General features: G+C 44.8%; 1 protein-coding gene across 2 annotated transcripts in view; it reads left to right on the forward strand.

The window, feature by feature from the left end:
• limk1a (LIM domain kinase 1a) overlaps nucleotides 1–18,400 on the forward strand; it is a 41,692-nt gene that overhangs the window by 2,023 nt on the left and 21,269 nt on the right. The window contains exons 2-3 of one of the 2 annotated variants that reach the window (XM_017433403.3): nucleotides 2,183–2,282; nucleotides 17,742–17,880. In XM_017433403.3, coding sequence (XP_017288892.1) covers nucleotides 2,183–2,282; nucleotides 17,742–17,880 — 239 coding nt within the window. Of the gene's footprint in view, nucleotides 1–2,182; nucleotides 2,283–8,728; nucleotides 8,851–17,741; nucleotides 17,881–18,400 lie in introns of those variants that run through there. The other variant, XM_037981635.1, reaches the window with a different exon arrangement.

Consider the following 18,400-nt stretch of genomic DNA (forward strand, 5'->3'; position numbering starts at 1 on the left):
AATTTGCTAGCTAGTTACTTTTTTTTACCAACAGCCTGACACAAAGTCACAATTTGTTCCCATTTCTATTGGTAAATATATAAAAATGACCAAAATTATTAGAAGTATTTTAGCACCAACAAGGAGCTAAAGTTGGTGTACAGCTCAGCTAAAGGATGACACAGCCTTTTTGTTTTTGTCCTCCACTTGTGTACTTTCCTCATTTTGCTGTATAACACTGTCTTGGTCAGATGCAAGGCGGACAATAAGTGAAAAACCTGCAGAAGTCTAAAAATAAGAAATACTTTGAACGACCTTCAGATTGTCTGGAGAGCTATTAATCACGACCACTTCAACAGATCGCAGGAAAGTCTAAGTCAGATGTGTGTTCGCCTTCCTTTTCCGGGCCTGTTTGAACGTGCCGCGGCCGTCAGTCAGGTCCGCTGGACGGAACAAAGGAAGTTTATTTGGCGTTTAGCTTCACGTTGCCACGGCCTGGACGTCACTCCTGACGAAGAGATGCTGGAGGTATCGGTGTGATAAATGAGTAACCAGGGGAGTGGGCTCTGTCACCTGTACAGGTTACTGGGTTTGTGAAAACGCAGGCGTGCCTCTGTTTGTCTTCGAGCAACATTACAGACGCTCAGTCCAGAAAAGAAAACCCTCCGGCATGAATATTCAGATCTTCTGCTGCGGCTGCAGACGTGTAACTTTGAACTGATCTGTGATCAGAGTTTAGTTTCGTTTGGAGCCTGCTCGTTTGAAAAAAAATAATGTTTTCTGTCTGTTTCTGTCTTTCTGTTCACAGCCTAAATTGTGAGTAAAACTATAGCTCGGATAGTTTGAAATGGAAAAAAAATCTGAACTGTTAATATCTTACCTGTTGTAGATAAGCTTAGTTTGGAGAAATGGTTTGATTCAGCAGTGATTTGCTGCTGTCTATACTGACCAGCGTAGATGCTAACCTAATATTGAAAACGCCATAGAAAAGATAACGGAATTAGCATCATGTTTGTCACTGAAATCTACACAGAAGTCAAACATTTCCATGCTACAGTGACTTCAGCTCTTGTTTACAGACGCATATGCTTCTGGGTTCAGCCAAGAAAAGATGAGAAAGGAAGTGAAAACGCACGGCATGTCTCTTGCTGGACAAATGGCGCCGTGCAGCAACAACATCTGCTTGGACATTTTCGGGACAGGAGTTATTTGACGTTGGTTATAGCCCTGCTTGTCAGCATTATACGCTGTTTATTTTATTTTTTTTTCCGAACTGAGGTTGTTCAGAAACTATCTACAACAGTCAGGACGTTAACTACTCGTAACCTTTCCACAGAGCCCTGCTTCTGAAGCCACCACCGAGACGCTAACGTCTAACTTAAAGTCGAGCCCCGGAGTGAACTGTCAGCCGCTTATTGGCACTGAGAAATAAAAATCCGTAGCAGACAGCAGAGAGTAATCGACGAGCAGGAGGAAAGAGCGCTGTATCGTTTGCAGACAGAAACAGGACTCCTGTTCTGTAATGTGCCTGAGTGTTGGACACTGAGAGCTGCAGGATCTGAAACCTCTCCTGCCTGGATCCTGACGTCTCCTGAAGCTCTGCAGCTGCTGCCAAGCTTGTCTTCTGCAGAGGACGAACAGTCGCTGCTGCTCGTCTTCCTTTGATGCGTCGCAGAATTCCTCATACCAACTCGGCCAATTTATCTCTCCCGAAACTGAACATTTTCCTCATTAGAGAGGAGGAATCTGCTGTGATCTGCAGCTCTTTTTATCGGTGAGGTTTTAGCTGCTCCCAACGCTTTAAACTGTGAAGTATGGCTTTATGTGTTTCGTGATCATACAGATGTTACAAACATGTCCAAGGTTTAATAAAATGAACTACCAGCACTGCATACAATTAAAAATAATTGCGTTTAGAATGCATTTACTGGATAGTTTTATACCATTTTTCCTCATCGACTGGCAAAACTGTGGTTAAAAGTTTATTTTTTAAAAAGAAAATCAACGTCAGCTAATGAGCTGAAGTGTTGGTTGTCTTGCAGCTCCTTCAGCGATTGCAGAGGAAGTTCAGAGAAGCTGTTTGTCCCGTTTCACCGGCCGGGATTTACATAGAAAGCACAGATAACAGCCTCATGCAAACAGGGACACAAACAGGTCGTTGTTGAAAACAAGGTTTCACCCCTGGTGTCACGTGTCGTTGCAGCTGGAGAAAGTTTGCCCGAGTGCGCGGGATGCAAGGAGAGGATCTGTGACGAGCAGTACCTCCAGGCTCTGAACGCCGACTGGCACGCCGTCTGCTTCAGGTACCGTTACACGCAAAAAAAACCGCAGACACACACAAAAAAACAAAAGAAAATCAGAGGGAACAACACAAACACACAATCAACATGGAGGTTTTGTGTCAAACAGCTTGTTTACACAACCAGCAGCTGATGGAGTGGGTTTATGTTCGGGGTCACCATGTTTTGGTTTTAATATTATCAGATCCCACAGCTACAAAAGTTACTCTTACAGGCGTTTCACTTGTAATTTGTGACCTTAAAGGGACTCGTTCAAATATGATGAAGTCCAACAAAATCTGCACAAGTTGCGTTTATTTACTTATGGAAAGAACTGAAGTAACTGAAAACGGGCCAACAATGGGTGGGTGTCCATGGAAGAGCGGCTTGGGGTGATCTTTTGGTGCATATTCACTCTCAGATTCGTTCGGTAAAGCATATGCAGATAAAAGTGCTTTGTTTACATCCAGTGCGTACCTGCATTCCAGGTACGCACTGGAACGCACTTCCACCAACGTTTTTCGAGCGTAAATGTAGGCGTGAGTTAAAAAAAGAGTTTTACTCAGCAGAGTTTCAAGTAAGTCGATAAACTAACCGAGGAGACAATAAAATCGAGGAGGAATCTTCAATCAGATCAGAAGGAGACAGTTTTTTCTTTCAGACAATCTGACCTTAGTTTGCAGCTTTAGGAGTGTCCCCCTCTTGGTAATGAGGTTATTATCACAGTCAGAGGGTTAATTAATCTCTTCTCTACGGTCTAAGATCAGCTCAGATGGGAAAGAAATAACAGTGAAAAGAATGGAAAAATACACCGTCTGTCCAATAAAACAACTTTACTTCAGGGTCTGAAATGGGATAGGAAGAAATATAAACTATACTATATAATAAATCCTACCTTAATCAAAAAAATCTAATCAAATTTTATTTGTATAGCACATTTCAGCAGCAAGGGATTTCAAGGTGCTTTACATAATTAAAAAACAAAATAAAAACAGCATGTGACAATGAATAAACAGTAAGAAAGAGACAAAAACCCGCACTCTAACCCTAATTTAGCCATAAGCAACTCTAAACAGGTGGGTTTTAAGTTGAGATTTAAAGGCACCCAGTGTTTCAGCTGGTTTACAGTTTTCTGGAAGTTTGTTCCAAATTTGTGGTGCATAGAAACTGAAAGCTGCTTCTCCTCGTTTGGTTCTGGTTCTGGGGATGCAGAGCAGTCCAGAAGCAGAAGATCTGAGGGGTCTAGACGGTTGGTACAGCGATAACAGATCTTTAATGTATTGTGGTGCTAAACCGTTCAGTGATTTATAAACTAACAACAGTATTTTAAAGTCTATTCTTTGAGCTACAGGGAGCCAGTGTAGGGACTTTAAAACTGGTGTTATGTGCTCTATCTTCCTGGTTTTAGTGAGAACACGAGCAGCAGCGTTCTGGATCAGCTGCAGCTGTTTGATTGATTTATTAGTCAGACCTGTGAAGATGCTGTTGCAGTAATCAATGCGGCTAAAGACAAACGCATGGATGAGTTTCTCTAGATCGTGCTGAGACATAAGTCCTCTAATCCTATATATATAATAATGCATATAATATATATATATATATATATATATATATATATATATATATTATATATAATGCATTTATATCGTTTATAATAATGCATACATAATATATGTCACATCAGTCTAGGCGTCAGAAAGGCGTTTACTGTATTTTAATCACGTATATTAGGTGGCACAGAAGTAAAGGTGCTCCAGGACCACGCTGCCAAACATGAGACTTTGAAGACGTCACAGATAATTAAAAAGATGCAAGACGACCTTGGCACGCACCGTCACTCCAAACGTGCAGAAAAGGCAAGGCAGAGCAGACAATACAGACAGGGTGGGACGCAGAGCAGAATCCTGATGAGAGGAGAAGAGGAAGAAGAAGAAGAAAAAAAAACGAACTGCAGCAAAACATGCAAACAAGGAGCCGGTCAGCTGGGTAAAAAATCTGCTGAAGTAGTCAAATGTATTCATGGAGGGTGTGATTTCTGCGTCTGGGCCCCGAGCGTTTAACAGTCTGATGGCTTTGGGGAAGAATCTATATCCACCAGTAGCCATTTTATCTACATATACACACACACACACACACACACACACACACACACTCAGCTGGTTGTGGTCTGGGCTGTGTGAAACCGTATACCCATCTTTAGAGCCATAAAAACGTCAATATTCAGCTAATATCGCACATGCACGACTTGTAAACAAAGACGATCTGTGGAAATATAATTTAAAAAGCAAAAACAACCATATATTGATTTATATTAAATATATCTAAGTTATATTAATGTGTGTGCTCAGTGGGACACTGACTGTTGGGATCTGTGTCCTCATTTTAGCCGTAAATATTCTGCTGGATGTTACACAAACGCCACATTTCCCCCTTTAAAAGCACCTTCGCTGACTCTTCTCTGTATTTAATTGTTTACAAGCTGCTTTTCATTGAGGCTTTAAGCGTCCGGATGGGTCAGATACGTTCATCTGAGTGTGGGTCGATCGGCAGGTTGTGGAAAACTCGCCGGCCGGTCATTGATTTCCTCCCTGAATGGGACAGGAGGGGATCAGAGCGGACGAGGCCGTTTCCCGGGATCCTGCGCGGATCCACCAGGATGAGGACGTTAGGTTTTGTGTGGAACTTTGCATTCGAGCGTAATCGTCCCGCACACTTCCTCCTTTGCATAGTTTGGATTTGAAAGCGAAGCCACGTCTTTTGCATGTCCTGCACGGTTTGCTAAAAGTTCGAGAACAGGAGAGAGAGAGGAGGTGGAAAAGAGGATTCTCTCAGTCGGGTACTTTTAGAAGTTCAGCCGATATGTTCCGTGGATCTCAGTGAAGCCAAGGTTTTAGGGCCAGAAAAAAAGGAAGTGGGATGAGATGCAAAAATAAAAGTAGCTTTTTGCTTGTCCCGTCGTCCTGAGGGGAGAAAATACCTTTGTTTGTGACTTCATGGGAAAACCTGGCTGTCCTCTCACTGCAGACTGTTTGATTCTGTTAAGTTTCTGTTTGTTGAGCAGGAAAATCTGGATCTGGAATAGTAGTTAGTGTTTGTGTTAAAAAAGGATTGATTGAACTTTATTCAGCAGGTTTTCTGGTGTTTGGAAGCCCTGTTAAAATATTTTACTTTTGGCGAAAAAGTAAACAAAATAAAACAGAATTGTGTAAAAAAATAAAAATAAAAACCTGCGTAATGTCTGAGCTGCTGGATGGAGAACATGAAGGAGCTGCAGGCTGAAGGAACCTCCTGATGCTTTTCTCTGACTTTATTAAGGATTATAAACGGGGGATTGGGAAGGGGTGGAAAATGTCCTGGAAATTTCCAGAAAACTTTCCAGGAGAGGTGAAGCTGGGGGAAACTTTGGAACTATCACGAATCAGACGCTTTCCACAGAAGTTTATGGAAATTAACTGGAAATTGGGCGTAACTTCAACAAAAACACTTTGTTTTGTCATGAAAAGGTAACGAGTTTGACCCAAAGTTTGTAAAAGTAATAAATTTAATGACCTCATGTGGGATATGACAACAAAACAAAACAGCCTTCAGAGATTTTATTTGTTTTGTGTTTTTCGTTTGAATCCTTTTCTAAATTTGTAGACACGAATCTGAGCAAAAACATTCATGTTTTATCACGTTTATTGTCTTTATACTTAAAATCAGTAAAACTAAAGAAAACTATTTACATGTTTTAATCATTATTTGGGCTTTTTTTTGTCATTTTAGATAAAAAACCAAAACAGTTTAAAATCTGAACTAACAATAATTTTTCCTCAGCTATGTTTTAAATCCCCGTTAAACTCTGTTAAGTTCTCCCTATATTCCTGTTTATTCCCATAAATTCATTTTAATTCCAGTGACACGTTTCCAACTCTGAAGAATTCCTGAATTTTCCAGCCTTAATTCTTTGAGAAGCCTCGGAGGCCTTGGTTAGTGAGAGGCTGGGAGATGGTGTGAAATGACGAAATCATCCTCAGCCTCTCAGGACGTCTTAAAAAAGGGAAAAATAAGAGCTTTTTGTTGAGTGTTTCAGTTGTATAATCCATCTCCATCTGATGTAGGTGTCTGTAGTTCCATTATTGATAAAAAAAACCAACAGTTTGAGGAATGTGCATCAAAATGGGTGAAGCCGGACTGGAAGCGTGCTCTGTGTCTGTGCTGCAGTGTCTCTGCAGTGTCCCGCAGCTCCGTCCTGCCGTCCTGCTCCCGTCTGCTCGGCCGTCTCCGCCCCAACAGCCGTGGCTTTAACCACCGAACCACGTTTTTGCATCCAGACTTTTTGCACGGTGAGCAAAAAGCTTGGATGGAAAGAATCGACAAGCTGACAGGAAGTCTGTAAATCTGCCCCTGTCCCTGTCTCCCCCCCATCCTTTGGGGACACCTCCATGCAGCTCTGTTGTGGCTCTTTCTGTCCGTCTCTCGTGCCGCTGTGTGACGCAGTGAAGTTCGTTTGGCAGCAGACATCGTTCAGAGCTGCAGTGACTCAGCACCTGCAGACGAGCTCTGCCCGGTAACAGAAACTGCATCCGTTTAAAGATGCAACTGAACTCTTTATGTGTAGATGCTGAGGGGGGAAAAGGATAAAGTGAGGTTGGTGAGGAGCTGATGGATGGTCTGAATTGGTCTGAATCATGTAAACACCACTTTAAAGCTTAAATACACTATTTTTCAGTGTTTTTGATTTGAAGTTTCTTGTTAATGTGTATCATCTAATGTAAACATGATCACTAAATACGTTATATTCACTGATATTCGCTGAACAATCACTGCTGAAAAATGAAAATGTTCTGTTGTCGGCTGGAATATAGATGTGATGTAATAGTGACGTAGCCCGAAAACCGCTCATTCTCTAAACAGGTCGAACTGATCGGGTGAAATCTCAATATCTGAGAGTGATTTTGTGTATTGAATGTAATGAACATGTTCTGTACAGCCTACAGACCTATCCTGACTTCTTCAAGGAAGCAGAATAATAAGCAGAAGTTTGGGCTGAGATCAGATGAAAAGAGTTGAGATATTCTGATCGTAACTAGTTGTAAACAAAGACGAGGAATATCTGCTGTTTTCTAGCACATTTTTTACAAAAACCCTTATCAGTTTGAGTTCAATTAATCCCCAAACAATGATTTAATGATGTAGAAGCTGTGTTTGAGGCATAAAAATTCAAACCAATAACAGAAAAGTTGCGTATTCTGACTTATATTCTGGCTTTAAACGATAACTTCATTATTATTTTACAGAAAACTGATTCCTCTCATTTCAGTCACACCACAGGCTGTGATATCAAACGCATGTTTTGTTCCTTCTTTACGAATTTGAAGGTTTTTCTACATTTCAACGCACTCTGTCCAGCTGCTTCTAAAACCTGTGCTTCGTTTTTACAGACGTTCCCTAAACGCAGCACGGGCTCCACAAGCTGTAAGTTACTAAAGGTCAGCTGTGAACTTTATTTTTAGCTTTTCTAAATTAGCAGTGATGTCGATCTGGACCTAACGCTCGGCAGGTTTAATTAACTAAATAAAAGAGGCTTTAAAGGAGACACAAACTTGCTCGGCTCCAGGGCTGACTCTGTTTACAGAGCTCCTTCGCTCATCGTGCCCATGTGCCGTAAACGCTGAGCCACGCCGGCTCATCTGTGGAGACTGTTGCCATGGCGACCTGCAGCGAAGACGGTCCGTGTGGAATATCGCCTCCATCGTTCTCCCGACGGCGAGAAACGCCAGAGGTGACGGAGGAGGCACTCAGAGCTCGAGAGAAGCGAACGAAGGAGTTTGAAAAAACTTGTTTATGAGTTAGTTTTTCCTTTTTATCCTTTTGAAATATGCTTTTTTTTTAGTTTATTGACCCTTATTTTAGCTCTGTTTCAAAACACACGAAATGTTTCTCTCCGTGAAGACACGAGTTGAGTTTCAGATCACATTTCCTCAGGTTAGACTCTCCTCTGAATGTTTTTTCCCGACCAACCGGTGCGTCGTCAGGCCTTGCAGACCGCGACTCGCTGTTAAAGCGACCCCAGCCGGGCCACATCAGCTCATTTTAGGTTAGCAATAAGAACATTTTCCGCTGGCTCCTCGTCCAGTCCTCCTGCCAGCAGCCTCTGGTGCGTCTGGTGATCTGAAAGGAGGTGAATGTATGACGGACAAGTGGAAAAAAAATTTAATTTGCGCCAAGAGTCTTTAAACAGCTGACAAGTGCAGGAAGTGGACTCTCCGGGTCGCTCCAGACTCGGTGGTGTTTACATAGAAGAGCCGGGCTGCAGCGCTGTGAGCTGCCACGGGGTCAGCTCGTCTCCCGGAGGACAGGAAGCAGCCAATAAAGAAGGATGACCCCCTCCTCCTCCTCCTCCCCCTCCTCCTCTCGATTCAGCCGCTCTGACAGGGAGGAAGTGGAGGAAGGGAGAGACGCTGGTGTTTCTGACAGCCGGGCCGACGGAGTGAAACATCAGAGCCGCTGACATGAATCTGTCTCCAGCCTGTCAAAACAAGCCCGTCGCTCCTTCGGCCGACATGTCAGCGAAGAGCCGGTGCAGACGGGACCGCCGGCTGCTCGCCCTGTAAGATTTCACTGTTCCCGTCGTTCGCCGCAGCCTGAAGGAGGGAAAGTTAGAGAAGGTTGGACTCCTGGCTGAACGAGCCGCAGTTTGTCTCAGTTTGGAAGCGGCACTTAATTGTGGTTTTTAAATGAGTCAGATTGACAAAAAGCTAAAAACAACTGGTGGATTTTATAGCTTGAAGCAGGTCAGAAACAGAAGCTCAAAACCATCATGTTTTTGGTGATTATTGGCCTTTTTTTTTGCCTTTTAAACTTTTCAAATAGTTGATAAATGTTGCTTTTCGGCCATTTATTCTCTTTGGTTGACCCTTTGGATTTTTGGTTAATTTAGTAGTTTTTTTTCTTTATAACTTCATTAAATCTGAACAGCAGAGTTATTGTTCGTCTGACAGACACTCCAAAAACTCCAAACTTGTAATTAATTTGTATAAAATAGCAAATTCTGTTTGAGTCTTGATTTTTGTTTTTCTACCTTTTTAATCGAAAACCTTGAAAGTGAAACTTTTAGACAAACCTCCAGAAGTCGAAGCAGAAGTTTTTTTTTCGTTTTTTTTTTGTGTGTGTAAAACCGTAACCAGAAGCATCAGGGACCGTTTCGTTTCTCCTCGAGGTTCGTCTCGCTTCCTTTAAACACACGTCGGCCGCTCACGCCTTCACCTCAGGACGAACAGATCCGGGGTTTTGGTTTGATTTGCGACGCTGAACGTTTTGTATCTGCGTGTGTGTGTGGGATCAAAAAATCCTCTTATTTCCGTTTTCCCTCCCAACAAAAGAATTTATTAACCCATCTGCACATGTAACCACGTGCTGTCATAAATAACTCTCTCTCGTCCAAATCAAAGATTACTGAGAAACTCAAAGTTTTATTTTCTCGGCTTCAAAGTCACCAGAAGACTTCACTGAACAGGTTCAGTTTCTGAAGCAAAACGAGAAGCGATGGAAACTCAATCTGTCCCAAACTCCAGGGCCAGGTCTGATGAATAGAAATGTTATCTTGGGGAGATAAGAGTCGAGTTGATCCGTCCCGTTCTCTCAGCTCTCATAAACTGCAACCTTGAGTATCGGTTTAGGAAAGAGGATTAAACCCCTCGTTTTTCCGCCGTCGTCACTTTTGACCTCGATTATTTTAGCTGAAATAGGTTTTCAGATTTAGATTGTTAAAACTCTGTTTTGTCTTTAGTTGCTGGTTTTTTGTCAGTTTAAACCGCGACGACTTGACTCACTGAAAGTACACGGTGCTTCCAAAAAGCCCAAATCTAATGATACTTAAACTCTTCAATGTCCGTTTGAACTGAATTTAGTCTCAAACCTCAGTTTAGTTCTTGTTCTGGGTTTCTGGAGCTCTGCGGGTGTTTAACAAACCTGCATGAGGAGTTTTACTCGTTTTTAGTTTTAGCTGTTGTAATACGTCACAGGAGACGTTATCGGGGTTCACATTTCAACAATGGGCTTTTTTATTTGTAATTATAGTTGCTATTTTCAAGTCCAGTTGAGGAGTAAATCACGAATCGCTCTGTTTTTGGTAAATTGGTCGATTGAAACAAAGTCTGAGTAAACAAGACTATTTGCAGACTTCAAGAAGCTTTAAGTTTAAGGAACATTTAGGCAGGAAATACAGGAGCATCCAGTTCATCTCAGAGCTGTGTGTAAAGTTAAAACCGCAGCAGAACTTTGTAGATAAAATAGTGATTTTATTAGTCTTGTGGAATAAAAAGCCTGACAGAAACCAAAGACATGAACTGAATGTTAGTTTAACTTTGATTTTTTTTTTTTTATTTGAATAAACTTCAGTAAGAGTTAAAGCTCAGATTCACATGAAGCCACTTTCTGTCCCGTTTCTGCCTGTCTGCTGTGTTTATTTAGTGTTTTTTGTACCTAGTGTCAGTCTCTGTAAACTCAGACTTTACCTGTTTGAACCCAAAGCTAATTTTCTACAGACATGACAGTGCTGTCCGTGGCTTCCTATTTCTGTGAGTTTCTTAGAGTTCAGCTTTAAATCTGTTTCCTCCGGCGTCACTTTGTGTGTCGGCCTTTGTTCAGGAGCTGGACTCGGGCTTTGTGATGGGACTTACTCGTGAATGAGAGCTGCTGAACAAAGCTCATCCTGGTTCCCACAGCTCCCATAAACCCTCTTCATTACCCGTCCGCTCTGGAACGGGCCAGAGAGCCCCAGCCTGGCGGCGCTGACAGTCAGGGCAGCTTAATGGACACAAAGGAAGCTGCCGCCGCCGCCGCTTGCCCTGTTCACTCGCGGGCTGCCGGCGCTCCAGTTTACTCCTGAATGACACGTCGACAAAGAGGCCGTGAGGGGTGCGGAGGTCTCTGCCGTTTAAAATGCACAGCCAGCTTCTTCTGCTGCATTCAGGAGCAGCTGCTGAATGTTTGAACGCTGCTGGTTAAACGTCCGAGCATCAGGCTGAAATTTGATTGGCTGAGGGGTGGAGGAGATTTCCTGGTTCAGTGTGACGCCACCTGATAGAGAGAGGACTGAGATTTATCAGGACGAGATGAGGTAATGCTTTTTTTTTTTTCAAGCCCGAGAAGCACGAGGGTGACATCATCTCTGTGGCATTCCACGTTGCCGTGGAGACGGAGGCGGGAGATGAATGGAGTGATAAACCAGGAGCAAAACAGTGGTGGTGGTGGGGGATGTTTGTGTCTTGGCTCGGGACATTAAGTCAGTATGGTAGACCTGCATACACACCCGTCTCACACACGTCTCCCAGGTGACTCTGGTGTCACAGTTCTGACGTTCACCTCAGGGAATATCCAGGTCGGAGAATTGGCTCTGAGGCAGGAAGCCCCGTCTATTTATGTCTCCTCTGAGGGGGAAGCAGACGGGGGTCTCCCCCAGACAGTCTGCCATTTCCTGAGCTCAACTTTCACTAATTCTGTGTGTGTGTGTGTGTGTCGGAGAGCGAGAGAAAGGGAGAGAGAGAGAGACCATCTTTGAGCCAAAAGACCATTTTTAGGAGAGGTGGTTCTTTGTCTTTATTAGTGAAAATTTAAGCTCAGGCTTCAAACAGAGTAAGAACAGCTGAACACCAGATTGATGCTAATTATCCTCTTACAACGTGATCAGATGTGAACGTGCTGTGCTGGAAGAGGAATGAATCGACTGCAATTGGTTTTTAATCTGGATCTGAAATGGATTTTTGATTTGGACTTGTTTGTTTTATTTTCCAATAGTGCCCTGAGATGACTTTTACTGTGAACCTGCACCATGTAGTAAATAAACAGAATAGAATAGAATATGGCTCCAGGGCAGAATTAGAATTTTTCTCTGGGATATTTAAAGTATCTGTGGATGGATGGATGGATGGATGGATGGATGGATGGATGGATGGATGGATGGATGGATGGATGGATGAATTGATGATGGATGGGTGGGTGGGTGGATGAGTTAAACACCATTATCATCCAGTATATTCCTGACACCAGGAGCTCTGGATTCTGTGGAGAGGTTTGTTTCTGACACCACCCGGCTCCACCCTCCACTGATGGCTGCTGTCTTCAACGGAAGGCCGGGCGGATCTCCTGATCGGAGTATTGATCGGATCTACTCTGAGCCTTTCTGCTGCCTGTGCAGAGAAATGAAAGACGGATGTCCTCCTGATCCCGAGGGCGCTGATGGGAGCTTTAATAATGAATGAAGAGATGGGTGGGTGGATGGATGGATGGATGGATGGATGGATGGATGGATGGGTGGATGGATGGGTGGGTGGGTGGATGGATGGATGGATGGTGGATGGATGGATGTGTGTGTGAAGGTGTGCCTGGGTGTGTGTGTTTACAAAAACACAGCTCCTCTTAAATCTTTCGTCTGCGCAGCTGTCGGTCAGTGATAATCCAGCTCCACACGCCTCTCCACCAGGACATGTCGTTTCCTTTTTGGCCCTCCCTGCTTCCTGTAGCTGCCTCGGCCTCGGCCTCATGGAACACCTGCGCTCGCCGCAGCCAAACGCGACGCAGAACGCCGAGCAGGCGACGGTCAGCAGGGCTGGCGTGAGGATGTTTGATCCGTTTTAAACGAGCGGTTTGTTGTGATTTTCAAGACAAGATTTTAGATTTACAAAAAAATTAATGTGAGGATTGCTCTTTGCCTTCCAGCTGTAAACTTTCAAAAACTAAACAAAGTACTTCGAGAAGTCGAATTTTTACCTCTATTCAGACTATAGATCACCTCTGTGTCTGTATTTGGTCTAAGTTAAACAAAAACTGCACATTCAGTGGTGTTTTCGGGTTGATGTTGATCGTTTGGATTGTTTCGGACGCTTCAGTTTCCTGGAGTCTGGGGCACAAACGCTCGTTTGTGTCATCGCTCGCAGGTTACTTCGCTTTGGAGGCCGGAGCTGAAACAATTCCAGGCGCGGCGTAAAGAAACTCGACAGCTCCCTGAGCCTGAGCGAAAACCAGAGCGCTGTGGGGGTCACGGCTGCCTCCTCCTGAACTGGAGAGGGAATTTATTACTCATCCAGACACTTCCAGCTAATTCCATCATGGGGTTTCAGCAGAACCTTGGGGGAGGGGGCAGCTGTAGATTTACTTCCCCTCCTCACCTTTAATCTCAGCTCCTATTGGTCGTTTTCCAGCCTCCAGTTTATGTTCGGGTGTTGTTCACGTTACAGACAAAACCTTTTATCTCTGCAGGAAGTCGTCTGCTGACGTTTCGGTCGGCTTCGGCCTTCTCCCAGTCATAATCCTCTTACTTATCAGTGCTGGCTCACACATAACTCCGGCTCACCCCCCACTCCTCCCAAAAATAAATACACCAAGCCACATGAATTAACCCGCTGACGGCTGTTTCTGAGGAGGCGGCGGTGGTTCTCTTCTCGCTCTGCGGCTCGTCTGCTTCACCTCTGGGAGAAGATTTCTGTCCTGAGGGCAAAACATGTGGCTCCTCCATCTGGGGGCTGTTGTTAATACTTTACTTTCAGCTTCCCTCACAGAAGCGACTCTGTGAATCTCAGAGCATTAACCTCCTCCCCTCCCCCCGCGCCTCCATCTCTGCGCCTCCTGCTCAGGTACGACTTTGCCTCGGCAGCACTTTGCAGTGAAAGGCACTTATCGGGCTGCAGAGAAAGCCCAGACAGCTGAGTGTCTTGGTGCTCCGAACGCCTCCTTGACCCACTTCCAGCCCCCCCCCCTCCATTCACTCCAACACGCTGCATGCCGAAGCTGCGCCGCAACAGTCTGTCGAGCCGCAGACGCCGGGGGAGGCTGCCCGCGTCCGCCTAATAAATAAATTACCGTTCAAGGTCGTGCGTGCAGTTAGCTGGACGTCCGAGACCATCGGGCGAAGCCGGAGAGAGCCGCCGTTTTTTTAGGAAACCTGCCGACGGGTCAATGGCACCAACGCGACAAAGAGCTGGAGAAAGAAAATGGACCGGATTAAAATAATAGCTTAATGATCGCTCCGCAGAGAGGCACGACCAATTCATTTAGCAGCTATTGATCAGTCATTCGGTCCAATAAACCTCATCAAAAATTAACGAATGGCCTTCACGGTTTATTAAAGCCACTGTGACATTTTAATAAGTTGACCCACGGTCCCTAACGTGTTCGTGGGCGACGTTAGAAACATTCGTCCAAAGCAGAAGGGAAACTCTGGCATCCAGAAGTATGAAGAAGGTCAAACAGTTAAAGATGAAAGCCAAAAGTGTGGCTCCGAAATGCCTGTTTACATCTGGGAGGGATAAGTCGCGTTTAGAGGTGGAAAGGAAGAGGGACATCATGGTCCCGGTTCAGTCTTGGTTTGGTAGATTAGGGAAACCAAACTCTTGGATGTAGCGTACATTTAGGTACATCTAGGTAGAGTGGAAGCTTTGGTAAGATGTGGCCAAATGTAGCTTATAGTTGGTCATATAGGCTGGTTTTATTTGCTGTCTAAAATCTGACAAGAGGAGGGTTTTGTAACGTCGTTCTACTCGTATATATTACTGTACAGCGCCTATGGGGGGGTTTAAAATCGGCGTTTTCCACAGTGAAGTATGGTTGCATGTCTGCTGTACTGACAGCGAGCGGTCTTCAAATCCAAGTTTGAGGATTTATCATGTTATCAATATCCTATTAGGAATAAAATGTTGGCTTGTGAAATTTGAATTGTCGTTGCATTTTGTTTATATTCGTGAAAAAAAACTGTTCGGAAGATTTCTGTGTGAGGTCTTAGTCAAGACAGGGTCACAGTTACACCTTCAAGTAGGGGGATCAGGTTTTGTCTTCGGTGAGAGATGGGCCACCATCTTACCTGGGTCAGTGCTGGCGGTCGGGGGATAATAACATGAACCAGGAAGTGCTCCAGTTTGTGAAGCTATGGTCGCTGTGTGACGCTTTTTTTTAAACTGGCCCCGAGCGAGGCCAGACGGCCGTCTGATGGGAGAGAAGCTCCTCGGGGAAGAAGCGGAGACGCTCACTTAGTCACGGATGTTAGACACGCAGATTTAGTCAGATTATAAACAAGCTTTAAAACACTTCAGCAGGGCGCTCGCTCGCTCGCTCGCATACATTAGCGGGGATTAGCATGGTTTTTTGATTCAAACGTGCTTCTGTTTCTGCAGGGAGGCGCCTTCTCTTCCAGGTTGTTGCTGCTTGTTTTGGTTTTACCACATCCTTCCATGTCAGATGAGATTATTATCCCTCTCTTCTCTTATCGATCCGTCAGCTACCAGGAACTAACCTCACGCATCTGTTTTATTTTGAAATTCAAACCAGCGCCGTATCGTGTCAGGGCATTTGCATCGTGAACTTGAAGCGGGGGATGTGTGTGTTTTCTGTACAGTCTTTGTCATCATTTTATCCCTCTCTGTGTGTGTTTGGGAAGTTGTTTTCTGTGCAGCTGATGTGTATCAGGCAGCCAGACCAGTTTGTGACAGATCCAGACCAGATCCAGATCTCCGCCAGCGTTGCCTTCAGGACTCTGTGTCAGTCTGACTCACTCGCAGCCTGTGGAGCAATATTTTGTCTGCGGAGCCGGGGGGGGGGGAGAAGGTGGCGTTTAGTTTCTCCCCTCCCAAAACCAGAGACCTTCGTGATGCTGCCTGCATCTGGAACGCTGCAGACATTCCTTAATGTTTCATTCGGGGGGGGTTATCTTTCAAACTAACTAGAATTGGAGCAAGTTATCATGGCACCAAAGCCACCGTAGAGTTTATGTTCCCGGAGGAAGATGGGTGACTTTATCATTTGTTTTTTTTTTTTGTTCTCATTGAGTTGGTTTGATGTTTGACACCAGTTTCTATGAGAAAAGTGCAACAAAAATACACAAAATCAAGCCTAAAAAAAGCTGGGACGTTGGGTAGAATGGAAATAAAAACAGAATGCGTTGATTTACAAACCCCCTAAAAAAGTGTATTTTCTGCACTACGGGGCACACTGTCAGTGAATGGTCTGTTTTTGAACTTTTGTCATAAATAAAGCGCACCAGACTATAAGGCGCATCGTCGCCTCCCAATTCTTGTAACTTTGCGCGCACCGCGCTCCATTCAAAATGGACGATTTCGGTGCTCTAGCGGAGCTGGTTCACCTCTATCAGCATTTATATGATCCCTCTGTGAGAGATCGCAAAAATAATCAAACGGTTCAAAACTCACGGAAGAATACTGCACCGACGTAAGCATCAAGTATGAACGCCTCCACCGCTCGCCGTGGGCGGAGCCCTGCGACTATAACTGAGCCTTAATGCTGCAAGCGGTGCGGCTTTGTAGTTTAACCAAAGTTGTACTAAAAAAAGTACAATTTCTAACATATATAAAGTCCTCCGGTGTATAAGGCGCTGTCGTTTTTTGAGAAAATTGAAGGCTTTGATGTGCGCCTTATAGTCCAGAAAATACGGTATTTTTTTCACAGTGGAACATATTAAACATATCAAATGTTTAAACAAAAAAATGTAGGTTTTTTTAGGAAACAAATAAGATGATTTTGAATTTGATGGCAGCAACACATCTCAGCAAAGTTGGAAAAAGGCTTCTCTGCAGATGAATCCGAAGCTTTTACTCATCCGGAGAAATAACTGGCAGCCACTGCCGTGAAATGACAAACCAGCTCCCTGAATTAGCTGCAGACAGGGGAGCCAACGTGCTCCTGCGTCATGCAGTGTTTTACTACTGAATGTTTTGTTTTTACTTTTCTGTTTTTTTTCATGATGTGCAGCTGCAGCTGCGTGTTTTTTGGGCGTCATGGCTTTCCTCTGCCGGCTCCACGACGAACCTCAATGCCACCACGGAAAACTGCAATTTGTGGCTCGGCGGGGTGTCATTAGGAGGCTCAGAGTTCAGTCTGCAGCAGCGCAGCACAATATTATCCCCCGTCAACACAATTATAACCTCGTTCGGTGTTTACGCCTTCGGTTCCTGGAGGTCTGAACTGTCGGGAGAGAGAAACGTTCACCTTCTGGTCCCTAAAATGCTCAGCGACTTCGGCCCGAGCAGACACAAAAACGGTCCTAACTCGGGTCGGTTTTACAGAGAAGGAGCTAAAACTGGGTGTGGTGGTAGCCGAGAGTCGCTCGTAGCACACACTCTGAGCGCTAACACATCGAGCTTTAGTTTGGCCTTGGCCATTCAGGTCACAGCTGTCTGTTAGCAAAATATCTCATGAACGACTGGAGCGATTTTAATGAAGCTCTCAGAAAGTAACCGCTGGGTGCACAACGCCAACTCATTGGCTGTAGGAGCTTACCCAAATCAAGATGGCCGCCACAGCTATTCAACATTAACAGCCAGTAGGGTTTCCATACAGATATTGAGCTCTAGTCTTTCTCACACACACACACACACACTCCGAGGGCCGGCGGTGTTATTTCTGCTGTTTCCGTGTGTCGACAGCACGTTGTCATCGACGCAGAGATTGTTGATGCTGATTTATTGATTACATGTTTTCAACTCCATCTCTCAGGTGTTGCGAGTGCAGCGCCTCCCTGTCCCACTGGTACTACGAGAAAGATGGGCGGCTTTACTGCAAGAGCGACTACTGGGCCAAGTTCGGGGAGCTGTGCCACGGCTGCAACGACCCCATCACCACCGGCCTCATCATGGTAAGAGGGCCTGCGAGCGGACCCGTCTCTCACCACCACCCCCCGCCTGGCTCTTTGTTCGCCGATCAAACTCGAGTTACACCCTGACTTACGCACCCGCCTCGAGTCCTGCCGTCTCTCTGGGCGCTCACGGGATCAGCGTCGGAGCCAAAGCCGCCCCGTCGGCTTACTTTACGGACCACCGGCGACTGTCTGTTGTGACAGACGGGGCGGATCGCTTGCTCGGTAATCGTGCACGTAAACAAAACCCCTATTCCTCCTGCTGATAAGTGACGCTGCATTATTAAGAAGACGAGGGGACGACACTGAATTTGAAAGCTTAGAGAAAGCAGTCGATATCAGATGTCGGCGCGATGAAATGTGTTATCTGTTATCTGTTTCCTGCTCGGTAGCCTGGTGGCTGCAGCTCAAATCATCGCTGCCGAGACGGTAGGAAAGGGCGCGTGTGTAGCTTGAAAACAGGCTAAAATCTCAGCTCCCAGAGTAAAACATAAAGCCTTTATTGGAGCTTCAGTTCGCA

Source organism: Kryptolebias marmoratus, linkage group LG2 (assembly GCF_001649575.2).
Source record: "Kryptolebias marmoratus isolate JLee-2015 linkage group LG2, ASM164957v2, whole genome shotgun sequence".
Classification (NCBI taxonomy): Eukaryota; Metazoa; Chordata; class Actinopteri; order Cyprinodontiformes; family Rivulidae; genus Kryptolebias; species Kryptolebias marmoratus.